This window comes from Mobula hypostoma, chromosome 30 (assembly GCF_963921235.1).
Source record: "Mobula hypostoma chromosome 30, sMobHyp1.1, whole genome shotgun sequence".
Classification (NCBI taxonomy): Eukaryota; Metazoa; Chordata; class Chondrichthyes; order Myliobatiformes; family Myliobatidae; genus Mobula; species Mobula hypostoma.
Window position 1 is genome coordinate 15,435,210 of NC_086126.1, and position 23,500 is coordinate 15,458,709.

Here is a 23,500-nt window from a genome sequence, read left to right on the forward strand (position 1 = left end):
CACTTCCCATATGTCTATCCGTGGTCTGCTCCACTGTCGCGATGTGGGCTGTGCCAAGCACAACGCGGGCTCTACAGTGTCTGATTCATATGGCTGCATCCCCTGTGTCTTTGTGGCTTGATCTAACACCACAGTCACATCTGCTTCCACCACCACCCCCGACATCCCGTTCCAGACACCCACCACTGTATTTAAATCCCCCACCCCCCACCTCTGCCTGAAATGGTGACGGGAGGCCGTACGGGAGCAAGGTGCATCAGCTGGTTGAGTGGTGTCAACAGCAACAGCCCTGCAGTGGACATCAGTGAGACCGGAGAACTGATCGTGGACGTCACGAAGGGAACATACACCAGCCGCCATGGAGGGATCAGTGAGCAATTTCGAGTTTCCTGAGTGTCAATATCTGTGAGGGTCTGTCCTGGACCCAACGTGTCCATGCAGCTATAAAGAAGGCATGGCAGTGGCTGTGTTTCATTGGGAGTTTGCTTTGTCCTCCCTTTCTCCAGCAGCAACGCTGCTCTCACCGCACCCCCTCCACTTCACGCACGTCTGCTCTTACCCCATCCTCCCGCCACCCGACCAGGGATAGTATTCCTCTTGTCCTCACCTACCATCTCACCAGCCTCCACGTCCAGCACATAATCCGCCACCTCCAACGGTACCAAGCACATCTCTTCCCTGCCCCCCCCCACTCTCTGCTTTCCGCAGGGATCGCTCCCTACGCGACTCCCTCGTCCATTCACCCCTCCCGGCACTTATCCTTGCAAGTGGAACAAGTGCTACACCTGCCCCCACACCTCCTCCCTCGCCACCATCCAGGGCCCCAAGCAGGGCTTCCAGGTGAGGCAGCACTTCACCTGTGAATCTGTTGGGGCCATACACTGCATCCGGTGCTCCCGGTGTAGCCTATAGGAGACCCAACGTAGACTGGGAGACCATTTCGCTGAGCACCTATGCTCTGTCCTCAGAAAGAAGTGGGATCTCCCAGTGGCCACCCATGTTAATTCCACTTCCCATTCCCATTCCCATCTGTCTATCCACGGCCTCCTCCACTGTCGCAATGAGGTCACACTCAGGTTGGAGGAACAACACCTTATATTCTGTCTGCGTAGCCTCCAATGGGTAATGGTGACCCCCCTTCACCATTCCCTATCCCCTTTTCCCTCCCTCACCTTACCTCCTTTGCCCATCACCTCTGTCTGGTGCTCCTCCCCCTTTCTTTCTTCCATGGCCTTCTGTCCTCTCTTGTCAGATACTCTCTTCTCCAATCCTGTATCTCTTTCACCAATCCACTTCCCAGCTCTTTTCTTCACCCCACCGCCCCTTCCTGGTTTCACTTTGTGCTTCTCCCTCCCCCCCCCCACCTTTTAAATCCACTCCTCATCTTTTTCTCTCCAGACCTGCCGAACGGTCTCGGCCCAAAACGTTGGCTGTACTGTTTAACATCGATGCTACCTGCCCTGCGGAGTTCCTTCAGCATTTTGAGTGTGTGTTGATTTGGATTTCCAGCATCCGCAGATTTTCTCTTGTTTGTCACCTACAACGCTTGCAAATTTCCATAGATTACCGTGGAGAGCATTCTAACTGGTTGTGTGAGTGTGTGTGTATATCCATACATGCATCATACATACGAACCCCATTTCCATAAAAGTTCGGATATTTTCCAAAATGCAATAAAAACAAAAATCTGTGATATGTTAATTCACGTGAACCTTTAATTAACTGACAAAAGTACAAAGAAAAGATTTTAGATAGTTTTACTGACCAACTTAATTGTATTTTGTAAATATACACAAATTTAGAATTTGATAGCTGCAACACACTCAACAAAAGTTGGGACAGAGTTAAAATAAGATTGAAAAGTGCACAGAATATTCAAGTAACACCAGTTTGGAAGACTCCTCATTAAGCAGGCTAATTGGTAGCAGGTGAGGTATCATGACTGGGTATAAAAGTAGCGTCCATCAAAGGCTCAGTCTTTGCAAGCAAGGATGGGTCGTGGCTCACCCCTTTGTGCCAAAGTTCGTGAGAGAATTGTTAGTCAGTTCAAAAGGAACATTTCTCAACGCAAGATTGCAGAGAATTTAGGTCTTTCAACATCTACAGTACATAATATTGTGAAAAGATTCAGAGAATTCAGAGACATCTCAGTGCATAAAGGGCAAGGTCGAAAACCACTGTTGAATGCGCATGATCTTCGAGCCCTCAGGCGGTACTGCCTAAGTCATGCTACTGTGACAATTATAGCCACCTGGGCTCGGGAGTACTTCCGAAAACCATTGTCACTCAACACAGTCCGTCGCTGCATCCAGAAATGCAACCTGAAACTGTATTACGCAAGGAGGAAGCCATACATCAACTCTATGCAGAAACGCCGGCGAGTTCTCTGGGCCCGAGCTCATTTCAGATGGACCGAAAGACTGTGGAACCGTGTGCTGTGGTCAGATGAGTCCACATTTCAGCTAGTTTTTGGGAAAAAACGGGCGTCGAGTTCTCTGTGCCAAAGATGAAAACGACCATCCAGATTGTTATCAGCGAAAGGTGCAAAAGCCAGCATCTGTGATGGTATGGGGGTGCATCAGTGCCCACGGCATGGGTGAGTTGCATGTATGTGAAGGTACCATTGACTCTGAGGCGTATATTAGGATCTTAGAGAGACATATGTTGCCATCAAGGCGACGTCTCTTCCCGGGACGTCATTGCTTATTTCAGCAGGACAATGCCAGACCACATTCTGCACGGGCTACAACAGCGTGGCTTTGTAGACATAGAGTGCGTGTGCTTGACTGGCCTGCTGCCAGTCCAGATCTATCTCCTATTGAAAACGTATGGCGCATCATGAAGAGAAGAATCAGACAACGGAGACCACGGACTGTTCAGCAGCTGAAGTCTTATATCAAGCAAGAATGGACAAAATTTCCAATTGCAAACCTACTACAATTAGTATCCTCAGTTCCAAAACGACTAAAAAGTGTTATTAAAAGGAAAGGTGATGTAACACAATGGTAAACATGTCTCTGTCCCAACTTCTGTTCAGTGTGTTGCAGCCATCAAATTCTAAATTTGTGTATGTTTACAAAATACAATTAAGTTGGTCAGTAAAACTATTGAAAATCTTTTCTTTGTACTTTTGTCAGTTAAATAAAGGTTCACGTGAATTAACATATCACAAATTTTTGTTTATTGCATTTTGGAAAATATCCCAACTTTTCTGGAAATGGGGTTTGTACACACACACACTCACACACACAATTCCACGGTGTCCGTGTCCCCTCACACTCTCCCCCCCCCCCCCGGTGTCCATGTCACCCCCCACGGCATCCGTGTGCCCCCCCGCTCCCCCCACGCGTCCGTGCCCCCCCCCACTCCCCCCACGGCATCTGTGTCCCCCCTCCCGGTGTCGATGTCACCCCCCCACGGTGTGCGTGTGCCCCCTCACGGTGTCCGTGTTCCCCCCCACTCCCCCTGTGGCATCCGTGTCCCCCCCAACTCCCCCCACGGCGTCCGTGTGCCCCCCCGCTCCCCCCACGCGTCCGTACTCCCCCCACGGCGTCTGTGTCCCCCTTCCGGTGTCGATGTGCCCCCTCACGGTGTCTGTGTGCCCCCCCACTCCCCCCGTGGCATCCGTGTCCCCCCCACTCCCCCCACGGCGTCCGTGTGCCCCCCCCACTCCCCCCACGGCATCTGTGTCCCCCCCCCCGGTGTCCATGTCACCCCCTACTCCCCCCACAGTGTGCAAGTGCCCCCCCACGGCATCCGTGTCACCCCCCACTCCCCCCACGGTGTCTGTGTGCCCCCCCACTCCCCCCGCGGCGTCCGTGTCCCCCCCACTCCCCCCGCGGCGTCCGTGTCCCCCCCCACTCCCCCCGCGGCGTCCGTGTCCCCCCCCACTCCCCCCGCGGCGTCCGTGTCCCCCCCACTCCCCCCGCGGCGTCCGTGTCCCCCCCCATCCATACAATTCAGATGCCTCTGTTGTATTTTCCTCCTCTGTCGTCGATCATCCCTGGCCCTGCATTCCAGGCACCTGGCACCTCGATTTTGAAAACAAACTTGTCCTTCACTGATCCCCTCTCACATTGTCTGTTTTTACTGTCTCCCATACCAGCAGTTATGGTCGAAGTGACAATGAAAGTGACTTGACTTCACCCGACATTAAGTGCATGTCCTCCAGTGTGAGACCTGTCGACCCTCGGAGGACGAAGCTGAGTATCTGCTCTATCTGGTTTAAAAGCTGTCCTCTGAACCTCCGGACTGGAGGCTGTGCTCACCTTTTTACCTGCTCTAAAGGATTGTAACCTTCCCCTCACACATGGTACTCCAGTTTTCTATCATCCACATGTCTGTCTAAGGAGCTTCGTAAATGCCCCGAATGTCTCTGCCTTTACCTCCACCCCTGACGGGGTGTGCACCCACAAACCCATCACCCCGATTTACATATCATTCCACCCCTCCCACTTTGCCCACTTCACTTCTGCCCCCTCATTTTAGCCACTTCCCCCCCAGGACACAACCTAAGTTTGTCCAGTCTCCCCTTGTAACCGAGAGCCTCGAATTCAGGCAGCATCCTAATAAATCTCTTCTGCGCCCTCTTCCAAGCCTCCTGCAATACTGATGAGAATACCACACGATATTCCAAATGAGGTCCAGCAAGTTTTGTATATCACCTTCCTGACTTTTGAGCTCAATTCTCCGACTGACGGGCAAATGTACTACCCACTCCCTTCCCCGCGCTACCAGCTGGTGAGGCCACTTGCATCATCCCTTCCCCGTTCAGACTTCTCGCAGAGTTTGGTGGCTCTCCATCTGGCAGCAAATCTCTGGCCATAGTTCTCATTTCACTTCTGACCTGGATGAGTGTGGCTTTGTGACTACAATCATTTCCCAACACTGAGCGTGGGGTGCAGGGGATTCTACCCAGCAAAGTGTTCTGGATCGAACAGGAGCAACGGGAACCAACTCTTACGAGAGGAGCACTTCAGCAAGTCCTCTCATGGGTTCTAAAGCTGAGTAAACAGCATTCTTCACACAGTACTGGAGTGGACAGCGGCTAAAATTAAAGACCCAAACAAAATTAAAATCCCCCGACCCCCCAGTATATTGACAGTAACGGTGAATGTCAGGGTGATAATCCCCCCCCCCCAGTATATTGACAGTGACGGTGAATGTCAGGGGAGATAATCCCCCCCCCAGTATATTGACAGTGACGGTGAACATCAGGGTGATAATTCCACCCCCCCCAGTATATTGACAGTGACGGTGAATGTCGGGGGTGATAATCCCCCCCCCAGTATATTGACAGTGACGGTGAATATCAGGGTGATAATCCCCCCCCCCCAGTATATTGACAGTGACGGTGAATGTCGGGAGTGATAATCCCCCCCCCCAGTATATTGACAGTGACGGTGAATGTCAGGGGAGATAATCCCCCCCCCCAGTATATTGACAGTGATGGTGAATGTCGGGGGTGATAATCCCCCCCCAATATATTGACAGTGACGGTGAATGTAAAGGTGATAATCCCCCCCCAGTATATTGACAGTGACGGTGAACGTCAGGGTGATAATCTCCCCCCCCACCGGTATATTGACAGTAACGGTGAATGTCAGGGGAGATAATTCCCCCCCCCCAGTATATTGACAGTGACGGTGAATGTCAGGGGAGATAATCCCCCCCCCCCAGTATATTGACAGTGACGGTGAATGTCGGGGAAGATAATCCCCCCCCCCAGTATATTAACAGTGACGGTGAATGTCAGGGAGGTAATCTCCCCCCCCAATATATTGACAGTGACGGTGAACGTTAGGGTGATAATCCCCCCCCCATGTATTGACATTGACGGTGAATGTCAGGGGAGATAATCCCCCCCCCTCAGTATATTGACAGTGACGGTGAATGTCAGGGGAGATAATCCCCCCCCCCCAGTATATTGACAGTGACGGTGAATGTCAGGGTGATAATCCCCCCCCCCAGTATATTGACAGTGACGGTGAATGTCAGGGGAGATAATCCCCTCCCAGTATATTGACAGTGACGGTGAATGTCAGGGTGATAATCCCCGCCCCCCCCCGGTATATTGACAGTGACGATGAATGTCAGGGGAGATAATCCCCCCCCCGGTATATTGACAGTGACGGTGAATGTCGGTGATAATCCCCCCCCCCCCCAGTATATTGACAGTGACGATGAATGTCAGGGGAGATAATCCCCCCCCCCAGTATATTGACAGTGATGGTGAATGTCAGGGTGATAACCCCCCCCCCCAGTATATTGACAGTGACGATGAATGTCAGGGGAGATAATCCCCCCCCCCGGTATATTGACAGTGACGGTGAATGTCGGTGATAACCCCCCCCCCCAGTATATTGACAGTGACGATGAATGTCAGGGGAGATAATCCCCCCCCCCCCAGTATATTGACAGTGATGGTGAATGTCAGGGTGATAACCCCCCCCCCCCAGTATATTGACAGTGACGGTGAATGTCAGGGTGATAACCCCCCCCCAGTATATTGACAGTGACGGTGAATGTCAGGGGAGATAATCCCCCCCCCTGTATATTGACAGTGCCGGTGAATGTCGGTGATAATCCCCCCCCCCAGTATATTGACAGTGACGGTGAATGTCAGGGTGATAATCCCCCCCCCCAGTATATTGACAGTGACGGTGAATGTCAGGGTGATAATCCCCCCCCCCAGTATATTGACAGTGACGGTGAATGTCAGGGTGATAATCCCCCCCCCCAGTATATTGACAGTGACGGTGAATGTCAGGGTGATAATCCCCCCCCCAGTATATTGACAGTGACGGTGAATGTCAGGGTGATAATCCCCCCCCCCCAGTATATTGACAGTGACGGTGAATGTCGAGGGTGATAATCCCCGCCCCCCAGTATATTGACAGTGACGGTGAATGTCAGGGTGATAATCCCCCCCCCCAGTATATTGACAGTGACGGTGAATGTCGGGGTGATAATCCCCCCCCCCCAGTATATTGACAGTGACGGTGAATGTCAGGGTGATAACCCCCCCCCAGTATATTGACAGTGACGGTGAATGTCAGGGTGATAATCCCCCCCCCAGTATATTGACAGTGACGGTGAATGTCAGGGGAGATAATCCCCTCCCAGTATATTGACAGTGACGGTGAATGTCAGGGTGATAATCCCCCCCCCGGTATATTGACAGTGACGGTGAATGTCAGGGTGATAATCCCCCCCCCCGGTATATTGACAGTGACGGTGAATGTCAGGGTGATAATCCCCCCCCCCGGTATATTGACAGTGACGGTGAATGTCAGGGTGATAACCCCCCCCCCAGTATATTGACAGTGACGGTGAATGTCAGGGTGATAATCCCCCCCCCAGTATATTGACAGTGACGGTGAATGTCGGTGATAATCCCCCCCCCAGTATATTGACAGTGACGGTGAATGTCAGGGTGATAATCCCCCCCCCAGTATATTGACAGTGACGGTGAATGTCAGGGTGATAATCCCCTCCCAGTATATTGACAGTGACGGTGAATGTCAGGGTGATAATCCCCCCCCCAGTATATTGACAGTGACGGTGAATGTCAGGGTGATAATCCCCCCCCCAGTATATTGACAGTGACGGTGAATGTCAGGGTGATAATCCCCCCCCCCGGTATATTGACAGTGACGGTGAATGTCAGGGTGATAATCCCCCCCCCCAGTATATTGACAGTGACGGTGAATGTCAGGGTGATAATCCCCCCCCAGTATATTGACAGTGACGGTGAATGTCAGGGTGATAATTCTCCCCCCCTCCAGTATATTGACAGTGACGGTGAATGTCAGGGTGATAATCCCCCCCCCAGTATATTGACAGTGACGGTGAATGTCAGGGTGATAATCCCCCCCCCCAGTATATTGACAGTGACGGTGAATGTCAGGGTGATAATCCCCCCCCCCCCGGTATATTGACAGTGACGGTGAATGTCAGGGTGATAATCCCCCCCCCCAGTATATTGACAGTGACGGTGAATGTCAGGGTGATAATCCCCCCCCCCAGTATATTGACAGTGACGGTGAATGTCAGGGTGATAATCCCCCCCCCCGGTATATTGACAGTGACGGTGAATGTCAGGGTGATAATCCCCCCCCCCAGTATATTGACAGTGACGGTGAATGTCAGGGTGATAATCCCCCCCCCAGTATATTGACAGTGACGGTGAATGTCAGGGTGATAATCCCCCCCCCAGTATATTGACAGTGATGGTGAATGTCAGGGTGATAATCCCCCCCCCCGGTATATTGACAGTGATGGTGAATGTCAGGGTGATAATTCCCCCCCCAGTATATTGACAGTGACGGTGAATGTCAGGGGTGATAATCCCCCCCCCGGTATATTGACAGTGACGGTGAATGTCAGGGTGATAATCCCCCCCCCAGTATATTGACAGTGACGGTGAATGTCAGGGTGATAATCCCCCCCCCAGTATATTGACAGTGACGGTGAATGTCAGGGTGATAATCCCCCCCCCCGGTATATTGACAGTGACGGTGAATGTCAGGGTGATAATCCCCCCCCCAGTATATTGACAGTGACGGTGAATGTCAGGGGGATATTGACAGTGACGGTGAATGTCAGGGTGATAATCCCCCCCCCAGTATATTGACAGTGACGGTGAATGTCAGGGTGATAATCCCCCCCCCAGTATATTGACAGTGATGGTGAATGTCAGGGTGATAATCCCCCCCCCCAGTATATTGACAGTGACGGTGAATGTCAGGGTGATAATCCCCCCCCCCAGTATATTGACAGTGATGGTGAATGTCAGGGTGATAATCCCCCCCCCAGTATATTGACAGTGACGGTGAATGTCAGGGTGATAATCCCCCCCCCCAGTATATTGACAGTGACGGTGAATGTCAGGGTGATAATCCCCCCCCCCGGTATATTGACAGTGACGGTGAATGTCAGGGTGATAATCCCCCCCCCAGTATATTGACAGTGACGGTGAATGTCAGGGTGATAATCCCCCCCCCCGGTATATTGACAGTGACGGTGAATGTCAGGGTGATAATCCCCCCCCCCAGTATATTGACAGTGACGGTGAATGTCAGGGTGATAATCCCCCCCCAGTATATTGACAGTGACGGTGAATGTCAGGGTGATAATCCCCCCCCCCCAGTATATTGACAGTGACGGTGAATGTCAGGGTGATAATCCCCCCCCCCAGTATATTGACAGTGACGGTGAATGTCAGGGTGATAATCCCCCCCCCCAGTATATTGACAGTGACGGTGAATGTCAGGGTGATAATCCCCCCCCCCGGTATATTGACAGTGATGGTGAATGTCAGGGTGATAATCCCCCCCCAGTATATTGACAGTGACGGTGAATGTCAGGGGTGATAATCCCCCCCCCGGTATATTGACAGTGACGGTGAATGTCAGGGTGATAATCCCCCCCCCCAGTATATTGACAGTGACGGTGAATGTCAGGGTGATAATCCCCCCCCCAGTATATTGACAGTGACGGTGAATGTCGGTGATAATCCCCCCCCCCAGTATATTGACAGTGACGGTGAATGTCAGGGTGATAATCCCCCCCCCCAGTATATTGACAGTGACGGTGAATGTCAGGGTGATAATCCCCCCCCCCAGTATATTGACAGTGACGGTGAATGTCAGGGTGATAATCCCCCCCCCAGTATATTGACAGTGACGGTGAATGTCAGGGTGATAATCCCCCCCCCCAGTATATTGACAGTGACGGTGAATGTCAGGGTGATAATCCCCCCCCCGGTATATTGACAGTGACGGTGAATGTCAGGGTGATAATCCCCCCCCCCGGTATATTGACAGTGACGGTGAATGTCAGGGTGATAATCCCCCCCCCCGGTATATTGACAGTGACGGTGAATGTCAGGGTGATAATCCCCCCCCCCAGTATATTGACAGTGACGGTGAATGTCAGGGTGATAATCCCCCCCCCCAGTACATTGACAGTGACGGTGAATGTCAGGGTGATAATCCCCCCCCCCCGGTATATTGACAGTGACGGTGAATGTCAGGGTGATAATCCCCCCCCCAGTATATTGACAGTGACGGTGAATGTCAGGGTGATAATCCCCCCCCCAGTATATTGACAGTGACGGTGAATGTCAGGGTGATAATCCCCCCCCCCAGTATATTGACAGTGATGGTGAATGTCAGGGTGATAATCCCCCCCCCCCGGTATATTGACAGTGATGGTGAATGTCAGGGTGATAATCCCCCCCCAGTATATTGACAGTGACGGTGAATGTCAGGGGTGATAATCCCCCCCCCGGTATATTGATAGTGACGGTGAATGTCAGGGTGATAATCCCCCCCCCAGTATATTGACAGTGACGGTGAATGTCAGGGTGATAATCCCCCCCCCAGTATATTGACAGTGACGGTGAATGTCAGGGTGATAATCCCCCCCCCCCGGTATATTGACAGTGACGGTGAATGTCAGGGTGATAATCCCCCCCCCCAGTATATTGACAGTGACGGTGAATGTCAGGGTGATAATCCCCCCCCCAGTATATTGACAGTGACGGTGAATGTCAGGGTGATAATCCCCCCCCCAGTATATTGACAGTGATGGTGAATGTCAGGGTGATAATCCCCCCCCCAGTATATTGACAGTGACGGTGAATGTCAGGGTGATAATCCCCCCCCCAGTATATTGACAGTGATATAATCCCCCCCCCGGTATATTGACAGTGACGGTGAATGTCAGGGTGATAATCCCCCCCCCCAGTATATTGACAGTGACGGTGAATGTCAGGGGTGATAATCCCTCCCCCCCGGTATATTGACAGTGACGGTGAATGTCGGTGATAATCCCCCCCCCCGGTATATTGACAGTGACGGTGAACGTCAGGGTGATAATCCCCCCCCCAGTATATTGACAGTGACGGTGAATGTCAGGGTGATAATCCCCCCCCCCGGTATATTGACAGTGACGGTGAATGTCAGGGTGATAATCCCCCCCCCCAGTATATTGACAGTGACGGTGAATGTCGGTGATAATCCCCCCCCCCAGTATATTGACAGTGACGGTGAATGTCAGGGTTTTAATCCCCCCCCCCCAGTATATTGACAGTGACGGTGAATGTCAGGGTGATAATCCCCCCCCCCGGTATATTGACAGTGACGGTGAATGTCAGGGTGATAATCCCCCCCCCAGTATATTGACAGTGACGGTGAATGTCAGGGTGATAATCCCCCCCCCAGTATATTGACAGTGACGGTGAATGTCAGGGTGATAATCCCCCCCCAGTATATTGACAGTGACGGTGAATGTCAGGGGTGATAATCCCTCCCCCCCGGTATATTGACAGTGACGGTGAATGTCAGGGTGATAATCCCCCCCCCCCAGTATATTGACAGTGACGGTGAATGTCGGTGATAACCCCCCCCCCCAGTATATTGACAGTGACGGTGAACGTCAGGGTGATAATCCCCCCCCCCCCAGTATATTGACAGTGACGGTGAACGTCAGGGTCTTTTTCTGCATTTTCTCGCCTGGATGGTGTTATTTCCTGTCATTTGCAGGAATGAAAGTTACAGCTATTGTCAGGAGAAGCCTGGATCTTGTCCAGATTTTGATGCATTGGGACGTGGACAACCTCGTAAACTGAGGGTCAGGGTACCCATTAATCCAACATCCCTGTTTCTGGCCCCCTGTGCCCCTTATTGCCCTGGATTCCCAGAATTGAGTATTTCTGCCAGGCTTTTTCATTTCATCCCTCGTGTCCTGCAGTCTGTCGTTCTGATGAAAAGTCTAGGCCCTGTCCACAGACCACTGAACCCCCCTTCCCTCCCCGCACCCTCCCCATCATGGGCACCCTTGTCCTGTGGGCCTGGGACTGGAGCAGGGCCCAGGACACCAGCCTGTCTTCCCTACATCTCAGCTGCGGCCACCCTCCTCTGGTCCTCTCTGTCCCCACTGGTGATGGCAGGTGTTCAGCTGCCTTCTGAACTTTCCCCCAACTCTCCAGCTGGCTTCATACACCCTTACTCAGGCCCCCCCTGTCTTTTAACCTGTCTTTTCATCTCTCCTCCCACTTGCACTTCCCAGAACCTTGCTGCAGTCGACCGTCCAGAGCCCACCTACACTGATTCCACGTTCCGGTACTTCCTCTGTGAGACCTCGGACCAGAATCAGGCCATTCGGCCCTTCGTGTTTGCTCCACCATTTTCCATGGCTGATTCATTTTCCCTCTCCTGCCTTCTCCCCGTAACCTTTGACCCCCCCCCCCGACTAAACAGCAATCTGTCAATCTCCGTTTTAAATATGCCCAACGACCTGTCCTCCACAGCCATCTGGAGCAATGAATTCCCCAGATTCACTACCTTCCAGCTGAAGAAATTTCTCCTCACCTCATTTCTCCTTCTATTCTGAGGCTGTGCCCTCTGGTCCCAAGACTCCCCCGTTATTGGAAACATCCTCTCCACATCCACCCTTCCTCGGCTTTTCAGTATTTGGTGGGTTTCCGTGAGATCCCCCACCTCGTTCTTCTGAATTTCAGCAGGTACACCTCCAGAGCGTTGAGGAGACTTCACCTGTCTTCATCACTGAGATTATTGCGATATCTTGTTGCTGAGGGAGTTTCTTCCATCTCCTCCTCAGGCAGTGCATTCCAGAATTCATTCTTTCCTCTGGATGGGGAGAAGAAGCATCCCATAGCCCCACTTGTCCACCCTGACGGCGTGTGCTTGCGGTTTGGTTTTAGTTTGCTTCCTCACTGTTCCCATTATCTCCGCCTGTCAGAATCTTCTGCCGCTGCCTCAGTTCTCTCCCCCCTCCCCTGCTTCAGTGAGAGCGGACCCAGCTTACCCTGTACCCCCAGTAATCGAAACGTCCTGGTCAATCTCCAGCTGCACCTTCGCTGGTGTGATCATCGCTGTTTTTCTCTGCTCTGCCGTGCAACGCAAGCTGACTGGGTGTAAGTAAGCACGCTGGCCTTTACTGGACAGTGTGTTCAGTCATCTTGGGGCCGGATTGAACTTTGGTTGGGCTCCTGTGCATCTGGAACATTATGTGGCGTTCTGGTCAACACGTTGTGAAGACAGTGCCGAAGATTTGGAGAGGATGGGTGAGGGAGTCTAGGACCAGAGTGCAGAGCCCCAGCAGAGCGGATTCGACAAACCAAGTCCTGCTCTTATCTGTTGTGGTCAAATACAGGGGCATCTCTTTCGAACAGAGACGAGGAGGGATTTCTTTAGCCAGAGGGCGGTAAATCGGAATTCATTGCCGTGGACAGCTGTGGAGACCAAGTCATTGGGTAGATTTGAGGCGGAGGTTGATATATTCTTGATTAGTCGGGGAGTCGAAGGTTTTTGGGAGAACGGGGTTGAGAGAAATAATAGAGCAGTCACGATGAATGGCGGAGCAGGCGTGATGGGCCAGATGCCTTTTTCTGCTCTGCTCCAAGAGGCTCACCAGCATCTTGGCCTGACTGAAGTGCAAAACCCAGCGGGAATGGTTGGGCGAACTTGGGTTCCTTTCCTCAGAGTATCGGAGACTGAGGACTTTTTAAAAAAATTGTGTTTACTAAGTTTGTAAATTTGGATTTATCGAAGTTGAAACTCAGTTTCATATAGAGGTTTACGTGTTCACGATCTTCTGCAGCTTCTTCCGGTCTTGGACAGGACAACTTCCATACCAGGTTGTGATGTTTGAGTTTACATAGGGTAGACAGACAGAATCTTTACCCCAAAATAGCAATGTCTAACACTCGACGTACATTTAAGGCGAGATGGGGGGAAAGTTAAAAGCAAGGATTCCCAATGTTTTTTTATGCAATGGACCCTTACCATTAATTGGGGGTGGGGGTGGTCTGTGGAGCCCAGGCTAGGAACCCCTGAGTTTAAAGGAGAGCTGGTGCCTGGGAAGAAGCTGCCCTGGGCAAACGGTGGAAGCAGGGATGGTGGTGATATTTGAGACAGGGGAGGATGCCCAGTTTACACTGGGGTCGGGGTCGGGGTCAGGGTCAGCACGTACACAATGGGCTGAAGGGCCTATGCCTGGTGCTCTTCTGTGCTGCAATGTTATGCCATGGTCTCTCTGCTCTTCTGAAGTTCACACTGTATATAGTCCACAGGACTGTGAGATAGAGGAGTGGGTATACACACAGGGGCATCAGATACAGGAGCAAATATTCAGCACGTTCTGAATATTTACCACAGGAGCACAATTAGGCCATTTGGCCCATCGAGTCTGCTCCACCAGTTCATCATGGCTGATCCATTTTCCCTCTCAGCCCCCAATCTCCTGCCTTCTCCCCGTATCCCTTCATGCCCTGATCAATCAAGAATCTATGTACTTCTGCCATAAGTATACCCAGTGACTGGGCCTTCTGTGGCCATGAGTTCCTCAGATTCACCACTGTCTGGCTTAAAAAGACACAACCTCATCTCAGTGCCAAGTAGACGTCCCTCTGTTGTGAGGCTGTGTGGAGGGGAACGTCCCCTCCACATCCACCCTGTCGAGGCCTTTCACCGTTCGATGGGTTTCAGTGAGGTCACCCCCTCACTCTTCAGAATGCCGGCAGGTTCCGATTCAGCGCCCTCAAACCCACCTTGTGTGAGAAGCCTCTCACCTCCAGAATCGTTTTAGTGAACCTCTGTTGAACCCTCTCCAATGTCAGCCCCAAAACTGCTCACGGTACCCCAAGTGAGGCCTCACCAGTGCCTTTATAAAGCCACAATCATCCTGACATTCTGGTTAATCTCGAAATGAACGCTAACATTGCATTTGCCTTCCTTGGCACCGACTCAACCCGCAAAGTAACCTTCAGGGAATCCTGCACCAGTCCCTTTCCACCTCTTAGGGGAAGAAAAAAGTCTAAGCTTTTATTTCTTCTACCAATCTGCACGATCATGCGGTACATGTATTTCGTAGCAGAAAAAGACAGCTGCAGATAATGACAATATTTAAAAAAAATAACAGCAGTTTAGCCCGAGTGGCTGAGTGGAGGTTAATGGTAGGTGGATATTGCCCTGGGGCCGTGTTTCTGCAAGAGCAAACTCTGTTATTGAAGGCAAGTACCTTGATCTACCACCTTTAATGATCTTTAGACTCCCCCAAGCCAAATTCCTGCTGGTTCTTTGGTCCCGTCTGAAGGGGTAAGTGAAGTCACAATGGGGCTGGTGAGTCGTGGTCCTCAGGCTGAAAAATAAGCCCCCCAGCCCCCAGCACCCCTCACAGACAGGGGCATGATCTCACAATTGGGGGAGCGCTGATGGGGGGAAGAGTTGACACCAGGGATTTGAGTGCTGGCCGAGGCGAGGCGTCAGGCTCTCATACAGCCATGCAACAGTGCCAGGAAACTGCGGTGAGCTCCGGGGAGAGGCGGGGCCAGGAGGAGTGGGGCCCATCCGCTTAGGACGACCCGGAGGGGGGATCCACTCTGAATCAGCAGTGAGGAGGAAGGTGGGGATGGACGGGTGGGGTGGAACTTGACGCCCAGCGGGGAGGAGGTGTGCAGTTCAGAGCATCGAGGGAAGAGGGCGGGGTTGTGGTTGGGGAGCAGTGTGGCAACGTGCAGAAGTTACCAGCCCCAGCAAACGACGTCCTCTTTCTGATTGTCGGCAGATTTCACTGGGGTAGGTGGGTCGTGTGAGGTCTGTGCCCGGGGGGACAACGTTCTTGACCAGACGCCGGGAGGTCGGGGCGAGGAGGAGGATTTAGCTGCTGCCGTCGCCCGTAATCGTCGCCAAAACTGTCGGGTGCTTCGCCCCTCCCTCCCCCTCCGCCCAACACTCCCTGCCCCAGACTCCGGCCCACCCAAGTGTGCAGCAAAATGGAGGCGTGCAGGGGGGAGGCCTCCCTCGAGGCCCTGACGGACGCAGCCTTTGACAAGGACGAGGGTGTGCGCGGGCAGATCGCCCAGTCCCTCCACAGCCTGGGCTGCCAGAACCCCGAGCAGGTGCTGGGCTCCTGCCTGGAATTCCTGCTGAAGCACAGTCAGCTGGCGCAGGGGCACCGCACCGCCATCCTGCAGTGCATGGAGCGCATCGTGCGCGACACCATCGGCCTCCTCGGCCAGCCGCTGGCCAAGAGGATGATCGGCCTGGCCTCCGAGGAGATGATCAAGTCCGGGGAGGCGGAGGTGGGCTGGAAGGAGGCAGCCAGCAACCTGCTGGTGGCCCTGGGCTCCCGGTTCAGCGACGAGATCCTGGAGGAGGTGATGCGGAAGCTACAGCCCGGCAGCCTGCCCCAGTTCTTCGTGGTGCAGACCCTGGCCAACCTCTCGGTGGCCAACGTGCAGGGCATGGTGCCCTACCTGCCCACCACCCTGCAGACCATGCTGCCTATGCTGTCCTTGGTCAAGCAGGACAACATGAAGTGGGTGTTCACGTCCGCCTTGGGCCTCTTCAGCAAGAGTATCCTGGAGTACCTCTCGAGCGTGGACAGGACAACTAAGCCAGTCCTCTGCAAGGACGTCTTCTCCCAGGAGATCTACGCCGCCTACAAGATCCTCTTTGGGAACTGGCTGCGGAACAAGGACAGCAAGCTGAGGACGGCCATCGTGGTGGCCCTTAGCTACATGGTCCGCCTCCTCCCCAACGACCGGATCGATGACGAGCTGCCCCGCTTTCTGACCGGCGTCCTGGCCCTCTACAAGAAGCGCTGCGAGCCCTTCTACGTCACCCAGTGCCTGCACAACATCCTGGAGACAGGCGTGGAGATGGGCAGCCACGTGCCCGAGGCCCAGATGGACGCCCTCCTCCCCCAGCTCCACCACCAGCTGTGCTCGCCGGCGGATCCGGCCGGCGAGCTGGGCCGCAAGAACCACGCCGAGGTGCTGCAGTGCCTCGTCATCCTCCTGCACGTCTCCGTCGACGGGCTGGTCAAGTTCCTGCTGCAGAAGCTGTCCAACAGCAACGAGCGGGTGCGCCTCGGCACGCTGACCGCCCTCGACCACGTCATCGCTACCAGCTTCAAGCCCCTGGAGACGAAGAAGGCCCTGATCGTGTGCGGCGTGAAGCAGGCGCTCCAGGACAACGACAACAGGGTGAAGAAGATGCTGGCGCAGGTGATCGGGCGGATGGGCGAGCATGGCTACCTCCAGCTGGAGGGCGGGTACACCCTGGTGGAGTTCCTCGTGCTGCAGTGCAGCCTGACGCCCTCCGAGAATCCCTCCTGGCTCCAGCTCCAGGAGGAGGAGGACGTCAGCGACGAGGAGCTGCGGCGCTTCTGCGAGGGCGTCCTGGGCTCGCTGGTCGGCCTGGACGCCATGGATGACGTGCTGTGGCCCTTCCTGCTGGAGTTCGTCACGCCCGTGCAGTACACCAACGCCCTGTCCACCGTCTGCCGCTGCCTGGAGCGGGTGGGGGCGAAGAGGAAGCGCGAGAAGGAGCAGAGGACCGCCCTGAACTACAGCGAGAGGCTGGGCATGCCCAAGCCCCACACCCTGCTGGCCCGCCTGCTGGCGGTCTCTGCTACACCCTACGCGGGCCAGGGGAGGGGCCTGGCGGCCCTTCGGCTGCTCCGGGCTCTCAGCCCCAACATCCACCCGGAGGTGGTGCATTTGTGGGACGAGGAGCTGCCCCAGCTCATCCAGTCCCTGGCCGAGAACCAGGAGGACTCCCTCCCCCAGAAGCTGTGGGAGGACAAGCTCTTCTTCTTCCTCTCGCGCACCCTGGAGACCATCACCGACGAGAAGTGGACCTGGCAGCTGAGCGAGGAGATGACCCACCACCTCCACGGCTACCACAGCTTCCCCCGCGAGAAGGCCTTCCTCTACAAGTGCGTGGGCATTGTGCTGGGCCAGACCAGCAACCGGGACGTGATCGGCAACGGGCTGCAGGAGATGCTGCTCAGCGTCCAGCACGCCGAGCTGCTGGAGCGGGAGGGGCTGGCCACTGGCATCGGCTTCTGTGCCATGTCGCACCTGGACGACACGCTGGCCAAGCTGGACGAGTTCGTCAGGATGGACATCGTGAAGAAGACGGCCAGCTTTTTCAACATCTTGAAGGAGAGGCTGGACGGCGACATGGAGCGGGTGAAGAGCACCCTCATCCTGTGCTACGGCTACGTGGCGCTCTACGCCCCCGAGGGGCTCATCCTCCAGCGCATCGAGCTCCACATCCTGGACCACATCCTCAGCCTGTCCAACACCAAGGTCCTGGGCATCAAGGTGGAGACCAAGGACCTGATGATAAAGCTGACCCTGATCAAGGCCGTGACCCTCATCGCCAAGGCCATCTACGCCAACAAGGGCAAGCACAACTTCAAGTTCAGCCGCAGGGAGGAGCTGCTGTCGTACATGCAGGACCTGATCGCGGGGGAGCCCAGGGCCCAGCTGAAGACCCGGGTGCGGCAGACGGCCATCAACGCCTGCGTCCACCTCGTCCGGCTGGAGCCTCGGCTCAACGAGATGGAGTCGTCGGAACTTATCCGCGGCTGCCTGGAGGCCGTCTTCTCCTTCCTGCCGCTAGACGCCGACAAGCAGAAGGACACGCGGAAACTGAAGGAGCGCGAGGTCCTGCACGCCGAGACCGTGGCCGCCCTGCACGAGCTGCTGAAGGAGTTCCTCGCGCAAAGCCTCAACTCGGAGGGCCTGGAGTTCATCTTCAAGTACGTCCAGGAGTGGATGGCGTCCGTCAGGGACCACGAGCGGGAACGGGCGGTGGGCGCCACGCTGGCGCTGCTCGGCTTCTACCGCGAGAGGTTCAACGCCATGCACGCCGGCACCTTCCACAACCTGGGCGCGCTGGCGGGCCACCTCGTGCCGCGCTGCGCCGACCCCTCCCTCCCCGTCCGCCACGCCGCCGTCGACGGCCTGCACACGCTGCTGTGCATCCAGGAGCGCTACGAGGGCGGCGCCTCCCGCCGGGCCGACGGGGCCGCGGAGCACCTGCACGCCATCAAGGCGCGGCTCCAGAACCCCGACTGCCACGCCCTCTTCCGCATCTGCTGCGACGTGGCCCAGGTCCTCTCCGGGCGGCTGCCCAGGAACCAGCTCCCCTCCCTGCTCTTCACTCTCTTCGAGGGCCTCTCCGACTACCACAGCACCAGCGCCAGTGCCTGCTCCGTGGTGATGAACGGGCTGGCGCGGAGGCACGGCGAGGCGCTGCGGGACCACGTGCCCGACATCCTCGGCCGCCTGCAGACCCGCGTGCAGAGCGTCAGCCTGGAGCAGATCCGCTTCTCCATTACCTACTTCATCTCCCTGCTGACCTCCCAGTGCATGCCGGGCGTGCTGGCCCACCTCCTCCTGCAGCCCCTGCCCTATGACAAGTACACTGCGGGCATCTGGCAGTCCCTGGCCCGCGAGGCCCAGCTGGCGCAGGCCACCATGCAGTGCCTGCTGGACAAACTGAACAGCTACCTCTCGCCCGGCCGGAAGCCCCAGGCTGCCGCCTCCGAGACGGTGGCCGTCGTCTACGCCCTGACCGCGATGGTCTCCAACCCCGAGTCGGCGGAGCCTGTGGTCAGCCTGTACCCCAGGCTCTTCGGCACCTTGGTCCTCTACCTCAGCTTCCTCGTCAGTGAGAGGGTGGCCGACAGCCAGGGTAAGAGCTCGTCCAAGAGGAGGAAGCTGGGCCTCCAGCCGTCCGGCGCCCAGCCGGTCAACGTGTGGGACTCCGCGGTGGAGGCACTGAAGCTGACGCTGGTCCGGGGCGGGACGGAGGAAGTGGTCACCTGCCTGGAGGACGAGGTGGCCTGGGAGCTGATGAAGAGCGCGGAGGGGCACCGGCGCAGCACGGCCCTCCTGGCCCAGGCCACTGGGCGGCACGCCGCCCGCTACTTGGTGGGCATCATCCACTTCCTGGAGCCGGCCCTGCTGCACACCCACGAGCACCAGCGGGCGACAGCGGCCGCGTTCTTCAGCGAGCTGCTGGCTCAGCCGGTGATACAGGAGCTGGCCGTCACCGACGTGCTGGTGCGCAGCCTGCTGAGGACCCTGGAGGACCCGTCGCCCTCCGTCCACTTGCTCTCGGTCCGGGGGCTCGGCAACCTGGCCCTCGGCGCCCCCCAGAAGGTCCCCCGGTATGCCGACCAGCTGCTGGCCGCCATGGTGGGCGGGCTGGACCAGAGAGCCGAGCTCGACGACTTCGTGGCGCTGGAGGCCCTATCGGGCCTCTCCAAGGTCCTGGGGCAGCTGGCCGAGGAGGACGTGGGGCCTGCCCTCACCGACGTTATCGCCGCCGTCCAGCCCTTCTTCGAGAGCGAGCGCGAGCGACTGCGCGCGGCCGCCTTCGCCGTCTTCGGGAGCCTCCTGCACTTCGCCGACGGCGGCCCCTGCGACCTCTTCATGGAGCGCGTCCACCTCAGCCTGGTCAGCCTCCTGCTGCACGTCAACGACAGCAGCCCCGAGGTGGTGGCCGCCTGCAAGGCCGTGCTGCACCTCCTCGGCCCCCACCTGTGCTCGGACAACATCCGCGCCGTCTTCCGGGCCGAGCTGCTGGAGGAGGCCGACACCCGCTACTGGGACTTCATCGACGAGCTGACCAGGCTGATCGTCAGCGACTTCCCGGACAGGGCCGGCCTCTACCTCTCCAGCAGCGTCTCCTTCTTCAAGAGCGTGCTGCCCGAGATCCGGGGCAACGCCATCGTCCTGGCCGGCTTCCTGATGCACCACCTGCCCAGGGAGCACGTGGAGGCCAGCGCCGACCAGAACGTCTGCGTGGCCATCATCATGATGCTGCACGACGTCTCGCCCTGTGTCCGCGCCAAGGCCGCCAAGGTGTTGGGGCTCCAGCGGGCTTTCTAGCGGCAGCCCGAGCAGAACACGCAGCCCGACAGCCCGGAAGCAGCGCCGAGTTTTTGTTTTCCATTTTTAAATTTAAGAGTCCTTAAGAATTTTAGACACACGTCCTGGATCGGAGTAGGAGTTAGAAAGTGCATGGAATTAATAAAAGCACCAATAGCAAAGAGCCTGGTCAGACGCTGTCCTTGTGTTCATCCCGCACCCACCCACTGCTGGACGGTGAAGAGGAGGAAGGTATATTGGGGAGGGCCGGTTGAGTCCGTGTTCTGTCGACCTGCCGCCCCTCGTAGTGGGAGGGGGAACCATCAGAGCGAGGCGTGGCTCAGGGTTCTGAGGGGAGGGGCTGCTGTGTAGGACGGGGGGCGGTTTAGAGCTTGGCTTGCTTTACTCAGAGCAGCTGGTGGGGCTGGTGCACGCTCCCCGTCCCGTCTGCCTTCGCCGGCCGCCTTGGACGGCCGCAGTCCTCATGGGGAGGGCGAGGCAGTGGCCCGGTTCAGGCCCAGCGCTGGGGGAGGAACATGATGTGTTTTAAAGTCAGGACGTCATGCGTCTTGGAAGGTTGTGGGGGTGGGGGGAGGGTCTGCAGGACAGAGGGGACAGGCAAGGCCGATTTACCTCGCCTGGGAGGGTCACAGGTTGTAGTGAGTGGGTGGGGGTGTCAGAGGTAGGAGGGAGAGAAGTTATTGCACCCACTAAGTGCCGGGGAGTCTGGAACTCAATGCCTGAAGGTGGGTGGGGAGGGTTGGGGGTAGATTGAAACCCCCCTGCACTGGGATGGGCCTTTGAAGAGCCGGGACCCAAGGGGGTGGGGGGTGTTGAGACTGAAACCCTCCCCACACTGGGATGAGCCCTTGAAGAGCCAGGAACCCCTGTAAGATGACAAGGGAAGTCAAGGACAGGAAGTATAACATAACAAGGATGAGCGGGAAGCCAGAGGATTGGGAGACTTTTAAGGAGCAACAGAAGATAATTAAAAAGGCAATATGGGGGGAAAAGATGAGGTATGAAGGTAAACTAGCCAAGAATATAAAGGAGGATAGTAAAAGCTTCTTTAGGTATATGAAGAGGAAAAAATGGGTTATGACTAAAGTTGGGCCCTTGAAGACAGAAACGGGTGGAATTATTACGGGGAACAAGAAAATGGCAGACGAGCTGAACAGGCACTTTGGATCTGTCTTCACTAGGGAAGACACAAACAATCTCCCAGATGTAATAGTGGCCGGAGGACCTAGGGTAACAGAGGAACTGAAGGAGATTCACATTAGACAGAAAATGGTGTTGGGTAAGCTGATGGGACTGAAGGCTGATAAATCCCCAGGGCCTGATGGTCTGCATCCCAGGGTACTTAAGGAGGTGGCTCTGGAAATCATGAATGCATTGGTAATCATTTTCCAATGTTCTATAGATTCAGGATCAGTTCCTGCGGATTGGAGGGTGGCAAATGTTATCCCACTTTTTAAGAAAGGAGGAAGAGAGAAAATAGACCTGTTAGTCTGACATCAGTGGCAGCGGTGGGTAAGAACACTACAGAAGCAGAAACCGCCATTTGATAAGGAGCAGGGCTGTCCTTTCACCCCATACGGCTTTCCTGCGCTCACCCCACACAAAGATTTTCTCATTTGACCCAACTAGCCAAGAATTTACTCTGGGACTGTGACACCCCAGCCAGATGAGATGTAGAACGGAGACCAGTACCAGCTCCAGCCCATGAGGTTAAAAGTGATCTGTTAGTGTACTCCAAGGTCAATTTAGCCCTTCCCTCCCACATTTTGCCTTCATGCATGTGCCCATCTTAGTCCCTTGAATGTCTCGAATGCACCAGCCCCTAGCAGCACATTCCCTACACCCTCTTCTGTGGTAAAAATCCTTCCTCTATTTTCCACCATCCCCTTGTATTAGTCATTCCCACCTTCAGTGGGGTTGGGGGGGGTGCGGGGGTAGGAGAAAGTCTCTGGCTGTCCTCTAGATCCTGTACAAGTTTATCAAGTCACCTCTCATCCTCCTTTGCTCTAAAGAGAAAATCCCTCGCTCGCCCAACCCTACCTCTAATCCGGGCAGAATCCTGGTAAACCTTCTCTGCACCCTCTCCAAAGCTTCCACATCCTTCCTATAATGAGGTGTCCAGAACCGAGCCCGAGAGTCCAAATGTGGTCTCAGCAGAATTTCACAGAGCTGCAACGTTACTTCACAGATCTTGAACTCAATCCCCCGACTAATGAAGGCCAACACATCATGCCTTGTCAAGCTGTGGAAGTATTTGGTAGGCTTCAATGAGGTCTCTAATCTCAAGGGTGTAGGCCTACTGTGTCATTTCTCATACGATAATGGTTGCTCGTCCCATGAAACGATTGGCATGCCCTTGCTGAAATCCTTCAGTTGTGGAGACCTCCAGTGTACTTGGAGAGGGAGACCAGACCTGTACTACCATTCCAAACGCAGTCTCACTGGAGGTCTCCATAACTGTAGGACATCTCTATGCCTATAGCTTTGCAATAAAGACATTTATCTTCTTCATGATCCGATGAACCATCACCTTATCATTCAGTAAGTCAGGTTATGCAGCTCCTTCAGAATTATCAATCTCTTGCCATTAAAAGAAAGCATCTGCTTTAGAACAGTAAACCATTTGATTTCACATCGATTTGCCAAGACCTATCGTGCACATTCCCCCAAAGCCCCTCTGCGTCGTCCTCAGCCCAACGACGGCACCCTCATGTGTGGACAATCAGCAAACTTGGATGCACGATACCTGATCCCGTCCCCAGAGCCATTGATGTGCAT

The 23,500-nt window shown here is 55.1% G+C and overlaps 1 protein-coding gene across 1 annotated transcript; it reads left to right on the forward strand.

The window, feature by feature from the left end:
- The first annotated feature begins 222 nt into the window (after nt 1–222).
- LOC134339709 (maestro heat-like repeat-containing protein family member 1) lies at nt 223–20,788 on the forward strand. The gene is made up of 4 exons (XM_063036436.1): nt 223–370; nt 12,815–12,943; nt 15,595–15,705; nt 15,792–20,788. Exons 1-4 carry the CDS (start codon nt 223–225, stop codon nt 20,720–20,722), a joined length of 5,319 nt encoding a protein of 1,772 aa, XP_062892506.1. The 3' UTR covers nt 20,723–20,788.
- The last annotated feature ends 2,712 nt before the right edge of the window (nt 20,789–23,500 follow it).